This window comes from Cupressus sempervirens, chromosome 6, assembly GCF_028749045.1.
Source record: "Cupressus sempervirens isolate cs-2001-9-10 chromosome 6, ASM2874904v1, whole genome shotgun sequence".
Classification (NCBI taxonomy): domain Eukaryota; kingdom Viridiplantae; phylum Streptophyta; class Pinopsida; order Cupressales; family Cupressaceae; genus Cupressus; species Cupressus sempervirens.
Genome location: NC_143123.1, coordinates 39,315,738 through 39,328,018, shown reverse-complemented (window position 1 = coordinate 39,328,018; position 12,281 = coordinate 39,315,738). Strand labels below are relative to the sequence as shown.

Below are 12,281 nucleotides of genomic sequence, written 5' to 3'. Positions count from 1 at the left end.
AAAGCTTTAGGATTGATAATGGTGGTGATGCAATGCTCTTTAGACAAGTCCTCCAAGTGTGGATGCATTAAAATTATGTCATAACAAAATCAATCAGGAAATCATACTTGAAGATAGGTTGTTGTAGCTCGTTGTTCCTTGTAACAATCTGCCATTGAATGGAAGGAATCAAGAAAGATCAATCATAAGAGCCTATGTTGCCAGAAGATGTGTCTCTGACCACCTAGGACATGCCATGGAGACCAAGACGCGTCTCCAATGCTAGAGACCTTGCCGCAGATGTCTCTCTAGTCAGAAGAGACTTCCAACCATGATCTCCCTAAGTCTCCCATCATTTACCAAGCAAGAGGCATCATCTCCCACACAAATAAAACATAATACTGAAAATAAACACATTGCAGAAGGGAAAACAAAAGCCTACAAACGGTAGGAGCCAACACAAGCCAACAAGGTCCCACAAGTATTTGCCACTTAGGCAATTACAGTTTGATGCAAAACTCAAATGATATTCTTATTTTTCATATGCTTGTTGCTGTAATTTAGTTCCTTTATGCAAATTTTGCAGTGTACACAATGAGGTAAAATTGTACTAGATCCTTTGGAGTCAAAAATTTGGTTGTGATAATACATTTTCTTACTTCATTCATGAGGATAACACACAATAGCAAAAGGACTTGTCGTTGAAAGATTCAACTTGTTAATTTGGACCTTTGTTTTTAGTTTTCTTATACATTTTAATGAATATGGTTGATTCCCATATAGTTCCCTTTGCTTTTGATGGATGTTTTGGTTCTATATGAACTCTTTGCTCTTATCATCCTATAAATATGGATTGTTGTTGGGTGTTTGATGCTTTTCACCTAAATGTTTTTTATTGCCTATTTAGTATTTGGGTAATACCCTTGCCAAAGGATTTGCAATGTTGAAAGTTCAATGTCATGATATTTTCTATAAATTTGCAAACAATATGGAAAAAAGTGGCTACTCCAAGTGCCCCCATCTCCTATTTTCGAAAATAGACACACTAATGCCAATACCAATCTCCCATACTAGTACCAGTCTCTTGGAAACCTTGATTCAAGCTTCTTGTTGTGACTTGAATGAGTGCTTTACATAGTGTTTTCAAGGTATTTAGAAATTTAGGTCGACTTCAAACAATTAATTGAAGATATTGAGGATCAAGTCATAAACAATTGAACATACATACACAAATTTGAAGTTGGGCCCTTTTTGAAAAGACTAGAAAAGGTGAGGACAAAGTGTCGGGATCCAGGGCATGGAATCTAGTCTCAACATTAGCATATGACAACAATAGGATATAATAGGACCCAAATAGGAATGAAATTCTACGAGGATACAGTTTACTACATACATTTAGCCCCCACTTTAGACTTCGTCAGGAATATGCACTTATGCTCATACTTGTGGTAAGGTAGAGATAAAGAAATAGAGCTTGAGAGCAAGACATTCTAGGGATGGGATGACACTAAGTTAAAAAGCAAGACCGCAGGCATAGGATCCTATCAATTTAAACATACACATACACAAAACAAAAAACTTTAGCACTAAAGAAAACAAGAGGTTAGAAGCCAGCTATGAATGCAAGTTGCTATAGATGAATTGATAGTCACACCTCAAGTGCATTATGTAATAAAACACCTCCACTTCTAGGGCACATCAATGAATGACTACAAGCTACAAGTAGGCCTCATACACCCCCCCTCGCCCACCCCACCCCACCCTCACCCCAAGATGTCAACATGTTTCTATGTTGATATCTTAGGGAAAAATAAAGGTTTGTATCAAGGGTAAACATCTTCAACACCAAAGAGATTATTTTGTTTCAAAAATGCATGCATTCTAAACCAAGAAGAAGATATTAAGGATGTCAAAATTTAAGGAGGAGATCATTCTAAAGGAAACATCTTGCGATGAGTGTAAAGCAATCCTTATCGACAATGGATAGCTATCAACGAGGCAGAGGAGAGAATCCTTGTCTGACAATTATTTCTACGAAGGAAGGAGATCTTCAAACAAGGATGCATCAAAACAAGAGGAGATTCTCAAACAAGACTACATGCCTCAAAATAAGTTGTCTATGCTCCCTAGTATGTAGGCAAGGAAAATCACATTAGAGACTATTATGTAGCTTACCCTAGAAAAGGAATGGTTGCATTTACGATTATACCACCATGAATGACAATGAGCCCCCCATTTGAGCCACAAATGTCACATGGTGAGGAATGATACAATAGAAATAAGTGTTATTTAGAAGGGACGGGACAAAGGTGCAATTCATTGTAACTTGTCATTTAAAGGCTGTTAGAAATGATTCGTTGTCGAATGTTAGAATTCAAGATTTGAAATTCATTATTGGAATGTCCATACATTTGATTATAAACACAAAAGAAAGATTTGTTTGATTATGTTTTTAACTTTCTTTCAATTTGGAAGAGGAAGAGAAAGCAAGCTGGCTTTATAAAGTGTTAACAAATTACTCTCTTGTTTAGATGAAAAGTTAGGAGCAAGAAGCAATTCTTTCTCTTCATAAGAAGACATAGGTATATTAGACAATGGAGATGTAGACAAAGGAGGTTGGAATCTTAAACCCTCTTTAGAAAAGTGTAATGTGGATTCCACAAGAGCCTAACTACTTCGTTCCAAACAACTGAAACCATGTCCACTATATCCAAGTTTAAAAAGGATTTTAAAAGAAACTCCATAGTGTGTCTTTAAATCAAATGTAGGATCATTATTGAATGTTGAGATGTTCGAATGAGAAGGTCAAATCTTAGCTTCAATTAGATCATGTGGGTTGAAGTTTAGAGAGTTTCAATCATCGTCAAGATGTGCTCGAAAAGTTGGAATGAATTAGAAGGATCTTGGACAAATTAAACACAAAGCTCCCTTGAAGCTTCATCTTTGAATTTGAGGACTTCAAATTCTCCATTATAATCAACTTAGAGTCTAATGGACGCCATTGTTTCTCTAAGAAAGCTTCATCAATAAAAATTGTGTTGTAGATGGAACAATGGTGGGAAAACATAAGCCCTCTTTTTTCAACAGTACTATACAAATTTTTATCAGCTTCAAGTGTGTACACCTTGTCATTGTAAATGAATTTTACCACGCAACAAAAACAAGGGACTACTTGCATACATAGCACGAATGCACAGTCTACCTAGTTATATGTAGGGGTATCAAACATGAGATGGATAGGCGTCAATATAGTCATGAATCCTAACTTTTCCAATGAAAAAGTGTCTGATAAATGTTTTGATGTGACTCGTGATGTCGGCACAACACATGCTTTGGCCCCATGCAAAACACTTTTGATCCGAAGCTCTAAACTAATGAGGCCACACTAGGATACCTCATCCTTATTTAATAGAATTGGTGCTCAAACCCACAAGAACATTAAACCATCAAAAACACAAGCCCGGGATCACAATGCCCCAGTGGGGGTTTGAACCTTAGTGGGCACAACACCACCACCACTTAACCAACAACACAAGTGGTTCACCCATGTCACAAGTACCTAAAGACTATCTACCAACATTTTGAAAGCTATGAATAGAGAGATGTAGTGTCCCCTTTTTGAAATAGGATTTAACAATCAACAATAATAACAAATTTAAAATACAAAAGAGTAAAATTAAAATCTAACATAATTAAAATTTAGTTAAGTTTAATAAATGGTCAAAAAGCATGAAATGCAAAGTTGTGACACAGTCAAACATAAGATATAAAAGGCAGAAGAGAATTAAATTTGAATAGGAGTGAAGGAAGAAAAAAGGGAAGGTGTGAATCAAGAAAGAATGGTCATGTCCATTGCAAAAAGTTGGTGGTTGTGAATGGTCATGTCCATTGCAAAAGGCAGACATGATGAAGAGGTGTGACCCCCCCCCCCCACCAACGCGTTGAAATTAATTGAAGAAGGTTTTGTTTAGGGGGGACATCCAAGGGAGATCAATTTGGGGAATGATATATTATTCTCAAAGGCAACAATGAAAGGTGGTGATTCCACTCTTATGAAAGGTGGTGATCCTTTCACTAAAAAAGTATAAAGGAGATTTCTTTCCAAGTGTTGAAGGACTTATCAATCATCGTCCTTCATAAATCTTCCCTCAAGTAATCAGGCAATCAATCAATCAATCAGAAAGATTAAACAAATAATTATCAAATTCACAATAGTTATCACTTCATCTTGAGATCAAGAAAACATACAATTTAGCAATGAAGCATCACTCTATCAAATCAACATTCATTTAATCATCATCCATTAATATGTCAAACTAACATTATGGAAGGTAGGGTAATCCATATTTACAATCATCTAATCGAAAAACTAGAATGTGGTAGGTAGGGTGCAATAAATGCTTCATACTCTGAAGCGTTTATTTACTAGCATTATTTTCAATCATCTAATCGACAATTACTTAATCATAATGCACCAATACCTCAAATCACCAACCAAAAGGAATCCATTCAATCAATCATTTAGGAAGTGATGAAGGGGAGGCCCCTAAAGGATATATAAGCTCTAGGTCGGAGAAAGTTCACGCCAAATTATCAGCCAAGAAAAGCAATTATGTAATATTTAGTTCAAATCAAAAGGGGTTTACAGACTGAAAAAGGTTGCTTATCATCTATGATGGACAAAAGGATTGTAAAAAACTCTATAACTAATGTCACTGCAGTCTAACCTTAAATAGTGATGTTTTTAGGACAGTCAATTGTGAGGAAAAGATGATGGATGCAGAATTTGTCACTGACATATTCATAAAATCAATTAAGGCAAGGAATTCTCAAACATTGTACAAATAATAACAAATAACAGACACAGTCTTTGGACAGCATGTCCTGCTAACTAGCACAATTTGACATAAAAGATATTGTGCAGATAAAACAACTGTAACCTTTAGCTAACGAGATTCAAATGATTATGACCAAGTATCATGACATGAGCCATGTTCAAGCCATTCTTGAAGTTGGAGCTCTTGAAAGGAACTTTATGAAATTTCAGATTTTTATTTATTTTTAATTATTAGTCTTATTAATGCCATTAGGTAAATAGGTAATTGCATTCAGGGTTGGTTTAGATTTTTACTTTTTCTTTTTTGGTTCTCATTATGAAAATATATTTAGTGGTTGGCCTTTAGTGCTCGAGTACGGCCTACAACTACGGATCCTTCTCAGTTAAGGCCCAAACAAACCCAGGGCACCTGTACCCATGCAAGGCCAAGGGCATAATGACTTTGTGTATACACAAACATGTTATGTACTCCTTATGTTATGTCCTTGTTACATGAATAACCCACTAACAGAATTTTTAACTATTGTTCAACTCCCACGGACTTTTGATATCAGTACACGAATATGAAATCAACAAGAAAAGTCAGTTGCCGAAGGTCTGGGATATTAATGGAACAGGGGCAGATGGCATCCTTTGTTGGAGGCATGAAAGGTTATAACCCTGACCATTCTTAGAGAATTGTGGTGTCTTGGGATGAGGGAAAAGTCACTGTGGGGAAAGTCTCATTTGTAATTACCCCAGAGACGATTGCGGTTGTTACTGGTTTGAGCATGGAGGGCTTGCAAATCCCTTGTAACACCAAAATGTTCTTCAAGGAGGCCTTTAAACTGTTTCTATGGCCAGGTGAGAAAATCCCAAGACTGCAAACGGGTTTCAACATAGAGCAGCTCCCGTGTGTTTGGAAAATTGTGGCTATGATTCTCATCAAATTTGTGACATATGAAGGAAGGTATAAACGCTTTCACGCTCATCTTTTTCCCATGCTCAATCATTTCAAGAGGAATGAGAAATTCTGTTTTCCGTATTGGATTTTCTCTTCGTTTTCCCTATCTATTGAGAAATGTAAGGTTAAGGGCTTCCTTCTTCTCCACCAGAGATTGTGTTTAAGTTATATAAATCTCACAAGGAGCTTGTTCCTCATTATGCCCCTAATCTGAATGTGGAACTTAATAGCCTTGAGTTCCTCCCAGTTTCGTCCTCTGTGAAGCATTTACAGACCCCTCAAATGACCCCTAGGGACTCCTCTGTCTCGGGAACTAGAGTGCTTCCCGACCGAAAAACTAAACACAAAAAGACGAGCAACTGGATCAGGTAGAGAAACGGTCGATGTCTCTGATGACTCGACTAAGGGGCCTTCATGGGACACAGAGTCTGCCTGGACTCGTAAATTATCTACCCATTTCTCTGCTCCAAACTCCCCCCACACTTCCTTTTTTCCCCCTCCCTCATGATTAATTTGACCTATCCTAGGGACCCGCAAATTCCTTCTCTGGTTCTCCTTCATTTGTGCCTAGAAAGGAGGATGGAGGTGTTGATTTGGAGGCTCTGGCCTAACACTGGGATGAGCTTGCCATTCACCATAACAAGTTGAAGGCGGTTACCAGGTGGCTCTTATTCTAGTTGAATATTGTATGAACCTTGGAAGAGGCTGAACAAAAGGCAGAGGACTGGACCAGTGGGAAAAGGGATGAAGCTTGGTGGGAGGTGGGAAGAATCCTAAATTATCCACCCATTTCTCTGCTCCTAACTCCCCCCACACTTCCCTTTTTCCCCCTCCCCCAAGATTAATTTGAGCTATCCTAGGGACCTGCAAATTCCTCGCTCTGGTTCTCCTTCCCTTCTGCCTAGAAAGGACGGAGGTGTTGATTTGGAGGCTCTGGCCTTACACTCGGATGAACTTTCCATTTGCTGTAACAGGCTGAAGACAGTTACCAGGTGGCTCTTATTCGAACTGAATATTGCCCGCAGAAAAATTAATAAACTAGAAGCCCTGGCAGAGGCTTGACGGAAGGCAGGGAACTAGACCAATAGTAAAAGGGATGAAGCTTGATGGGAGGTGGGAAGAGACCTGGTGGATAAGCTACATAACCAGGAGTTGGTAGAAGAACATGTCTCTTAGATTTGCGCTACGGCGCCTTCAGAAGAGGAGAAGAGTGAGATCATTACTGCATTGGGCTCCATGAAAGAGTCCCAAGAGAAGCTCAGGGAACAACTCAAAGAGTTGGTATCTCATCATAATGCTGCCCAGAAGAGGATGGAGTCTGCCATCAAAGGGATCAAGGAGGAGCTAGAAGAAAGGAAGCTCAAAATAAAGAGGAGGGAGGAAGCTCAGAGTAAAGATGAGGTTACAGTTGACTGCTAAACAGGCCACTGGGTCAGGTAATGCTACTTCTTCCCATCCAACCAGAGAACCCTCCTTACTGGATAAGCTCAAGGAGCTGCAAAGATAGCTTGGTGTTAGGTTTGTTGGGTTTGTTGTTGTTGATCTCTGGGTTGGTCATTGTTGCAGGGTTTCTGATGTGCTATGGAGATGATGGTTGTTCGAAGAACAAGTCTCTGAAATTCGCACTATGGCTCCTTCTGAAGAGGAGAAGAATGAGATTATTAATGCTTTGGGCTCCATGAAAGAATCTCAAGAGAAGCTGGGGAACAACTCAAAGATTTGGTGTCTCATCATAATGCTGCCCAAAAGAGGACGGACTCTGCCATCGAAGGGATCAAGGAGGAGCTTGAGAAAAAAAAAGCTCAAAATAAAGACGAGGGAAGCTCAGAGTAAAGATAAGGTTACAGTTGGCTACTAGACAGGCCACTGGGTCAGATGATGCTACTTCTTCCCATCCAACCAAAGAGCCCTCCTTGCTAGACAAGCTCAAGGAGTTGCAAAGGTAGTTGGGTGTGTTGGGTCTGTTGTTGTTGATCTCTGGGTTGGTCATTGTTGTAGGGTTTCTGATGTGCTGTGGAGATGATGGTTGTTAGAAGAACAAATCTCTGAGATTCACATTTTGCACTATTGCGCCTTCTGAAGAGGAAACGAATGAGATTATTAATGCTTTGGGCTCCATGAAAGAGTCCCAAGAGAAGCTGGGGGAAAAAACTCAAAGATTTGGTGTCTCATCATTATGCTGCCCAGAAGAAGATGAAGTCTGCCATCAAAGGGATCAAGTAGGAGCTCGAAGAAAGGAAGCTCAAAATAAAGAAGCGGGAGGAATCTCAGAGTAAAGATGAGATTACAGGTGGCTGCTAAACAGGCCACTGGGTCAGATGATGCTACTTCTTCCCATCCAACCAAAGAGCCCTCCTTCCTGGATAAGCTCAAGGAGCTACGGAGGTAGCTGGGTCTGTTGGGTTTGTTGTTGTTGATCTCTGGGTTGGTCATTGTTGCAGGGTTTCTGATGTGCTGTGGAGATAATGGCCTGTGCTAGTTTGGAGTTTTGTTGATTCGTGGTTTCTGGTTCACTGATTCATGGTCCATGGTTCAAGGTTCGTGGTTGCTAATCGCTGGTAGCTGGTTGGTGGCTGTGTCTCCCAGCCTGTTTTTCCCCTGTTATCTGTTTTTTGGTTGAAGTTTTTGTTGCTTTTGGTTCTGCTTATATAAGGTGCCACAGCTCGTGAACTATTTTCCTCTGTCCTTTGGACTTGATGTTACTTTTTTGTTAAGGGTTTGGGCCCTCTCCCACTTTGCTTAATCAGAACAAGAGAAGTCAGTTGTGGCATCAGCCAGCTATGTTTGAGTATCAATTTTATAGCTGACTGAGACTCCATTCTCAGATTTTTTGAATCATGTGACTTGCACTCACTTTTGATGTTAGTCAATTAAGTCAATTAACAAGGGAAGTCAGTTATAACATCAGCAAGCTATGTTTGACTATCCAAAAATTGTTTGAATTAAACATTCCTTGTAGTTCAGAATTTTGACCCTTGACATGAGATAAAATTAATTAAGAAACAGAACGGTTGACTAAGAAATGCTTTATGCTACTGTACTGAATATTGCTGTAGTTCTATAAATTGAATATGTTGGTAATTATTTGATTATAGTGGATTTCTTGTATCCTATAATATAATAATATTGTCAGGTCAGCAAGCAAGTTTTGATATGGAATTTAGCAGTTATGTTTATGTAGTTAAGTAAAAGCGTTGATATAATATAGTCCCCAAACTCCAGAACAAATAGTCCTTGAGCTATACACCAGAAAATGGTTAGTGAACTCCTTGAATCTTACATCACATGCAAATTTCAGTCCTCAAATCTATCAAGGCAAGTCCAACAAAAATTTCTCTCACTTTTTGTCATCAAAGACTGTGCTATGTGACATCTTTTTCCATTTCAATGAGCCATGCTAGTGACCACATTTAAAACCATTACAATATGATGTAACCAATATTTCAAAGGGGTTGCAATCTTAAACAAATCCAAGTATTATCAAAAAATTGTTTCAGCTGCACCTACATCTATACATTCCCAGCATTATTAAAATAAATATTATAAAGAAAACACAAATAGCATCACAAGATTTCTGACCTTTATTGATGCGCAAATAGCATCACGACTGACCAGAACTATTCCATCCAGCAGATCCCTGGATAATCGAAATGTTTCCTCACCCACCACCTTAACTGCAACCCCATCTGCAAAGCCCCCTACCTGCTCCAACATTACCCGCTGCCCGTGATGCAAAGAAAGTGCCATAGCGTTCGCATCTGCTGGCTCCACACCTATAACTAATACCTACGCAAAGAAATGGCAGATGCACATTACAAAGACGGTGGAATGGATTAAACTATGAAATTGTATATTTTATGTATCTCCACAAAAATATGGAATAATAAAGAACATATATTTGTCAGAAGATACTTGCACTCAAATCATTCAATCTTTGATCCTGTCAACAGAAATGTAATTAGGCTGCTATCACTTAGTTGAGCAAGCAGAAGCTGTGACAGCACATGCAATTGGATTACATATGGCACCAGAAAATTCTAATTTGGCATGTCCCCAGGCACGCTTAATGATTGGGAAAGATAACCAATCAACAATGCTGTAGCAAACAACTGCCACTTCTCTAGTGTAATCATCTATGGCATTCCCTCATAATACATGAAATTTAGAGTCTGCACCATATAAGTCAAGAAACTCAAACAGCATTCATATAGCAAGCAAACTGCAGACAGCATTGGTTAGCGCATTAATAATGCCTTGATAATTATTCATATCTGAGCAACAGAGCAGCAAAATTGATTTTAATGCTTTTAGCCTACAGCAATTGTATTTTCATTAGCAAACACCACGAGCAAATTTTCAAGCAGCATCAGACTTATTTAAATCAGGTGTAAAATTCTCAGGTCAGCAGAGCAGATTACATTAAAATTCAATAGAGAAACAGTTTCCTGCAACAACAAAGTTTTTGATAAGTAGGAGGTATTTTCCACAGCAAGTCAATTTGTGATGTTGCTATCAAGATTCAACTGTCAATTGTTTTAGTCAAACTCATTAACCCATATTTCATGAGTTTGACTCAAAAACTACAAAGTTAAATCATAATAGCAATATCACGAAAAATTCTTTATTGGATCTCCAGAAAAGTACATAGTATCAGCATCAGTTTTCCCCACACTTCAACAAATGCACATTCTGTTGAGCAGATTCCAAGAGATACTTGACATCAAGAGGATTTCTATTCTAAGGATATCCAGATTTTCATACAAAGGCAGCACCTAGAGTTCTTATCATTCCAATTTTAGTGCCTCATTCTCTCAAGGTTTGTCCAAGGCATCCCAAGGACCGTATGGATCCTTCTAATACCCAGGCCGTAGTTTGCGATTTGGCACCTGTTTTAAAAGAGCCTAATTACATAGACTTAAGTGGCCACATCAAAATATAGTAACAAACTAAAGGTTTCTCGCCTTTTCAGCTAGGAAAAATAGCAATGACAAATAATTATATCCTATCTTGTTGGGAAACTTTTGTGAGTGTTAGTAGCGCTCAATATAGCATATTTTTCTATTTTATTGGCATCATAAAAATGCAATATGTCCATTGAAAGGATAAAAGTTTATTAAGCAGATGAAATGTTTAGGTTTTATATATAAAAGTGTGAAAGGATCTAATATTTAACAGCTGAAAATTGAATGTAATCATAGGAAATGAATGATTAAGAAATAGAAAAGACGGTTTCTGAATGTATGACGATAAAACATAGGTATCACTTTTAATGAAGATGCAAAGACACGGGGGTAAACCAGATATAAGATAGATGAGCCAGCTATAAGGAAAATGTAAAACAATATTTAATGTTCTGCTATTTTTTTACCTTAAGGAAAGAAAGGAGCTGGAATATTGTTCCTTAATCTACTATTCATTGAATTGCCTCGTTCTCTTTCATTCATTTACTTTTCCTACAATTTGACCAACTAATTTGCAGTAATTAGTTCTCTGTAATGTGTTTACAACTAAATTTGGTACATAATTCAAAGATATGTGACATGAGTTGTGAAAAAGCACTCTAGCTCCTCTAGGTTACAATCTAAGTATGGTTTTGCCATTTTGTACACAGCTGAGGGTTAGCTAATATGTGTTACTTAACTTGGACGATACCACATGTTAAGGCAATCTGAAATCGAAAATAGCAAAGAAAGTTCTCCTGAGGAGAAAGGACTGAAGAATGCAACTAGGGAACCCAAATGGTTCATTAGCCATTAAGTATTAACAAATCAAGAAGTTCAGATAAATTCTGCCTAAGAAAAGGAATTCTAAGTTTTAAAAAGCAGTTAAGCAAACAGATAGTAGATCCACAAAGGAACTATGAAATGTCAGATAAACAATAAACATTCAATTAAATTAAAGATTTTAGATCTTCACAATCAGACATAATATCATGTATCTGGATTCTAGATACCACTTTGCAATGTTTATATTCCATTATCTGGCAATCAAAATCCACTCTACGTCTGAATGGTCACAAAATGTAGACCTCAATTGAATATTCTGAATTATCTTTTACAGGGTTATATTCAGAAGTTCATTTTTGTAAATCTTCACCCTGGATGATCTACTTACAAGACAAGACTCAAATAGTTAGAAAGCACCCCTAAGAAACAAATTAATCTTTTGAAATTCAACATACATTGGAAGGAAAGTAAATGAAAGTTTGAAACACAATCAAGCAAAGTAATATAACCAATGATTCCATTGAAGAAAAACATTAGCAATGGATTTCAGTACATGATGTATCATATTCCAGCTACAATATATCACATAAAATACCAAGAATGACTAAGAAATCAATCTTTATTTAGCTTAACCTTCTAAACCCCAAAGTATAGGTTAACTATTTGGTAAGTCTCTGAGTACTCAAATTTTTCTGAACAATCAAGTTTTTCAAAGGTAATCTGGAGAGTCTCTGGCAAGTTCTGACTTTTGATTCATGTAAGTGCTGGTGTGTCGAGAAAAACTCACACCAAGCAA

The 12,281-nt window shown here is 37.7% G+C and overlaps 1 protein-coding gene across 2 annotated transcripts in view; it reads right to left on the bottom strand.

The window, feature by feature from the left end:
- The window catches only part of LOC149551003 (threonine dehydratase biosynthetic, chloroplastic-like), a 63,126-nt gene that overhangs the window by 32,951 nt on the left and 17,894 nt on the right, over positions 1 to 12,281 (bottom strand). For both annotated transcript variants that reach the window (XR_016352651.1, XM_089786555.1), the window contains exon 4: positions 9,339 to 9,545. Coding sequence is in view for 1 of the 2 variants with exons in the window: in XM_089786555.1 (XP_089642681.1) it covers positions 9,339 to 9,545 (207 nt within the window). In the remaining variant the exon portion in view is untranslated. The remainder of the gene's footprint in view (positions 1 to 9,338; positions 9,546 to 12,281) is intronic.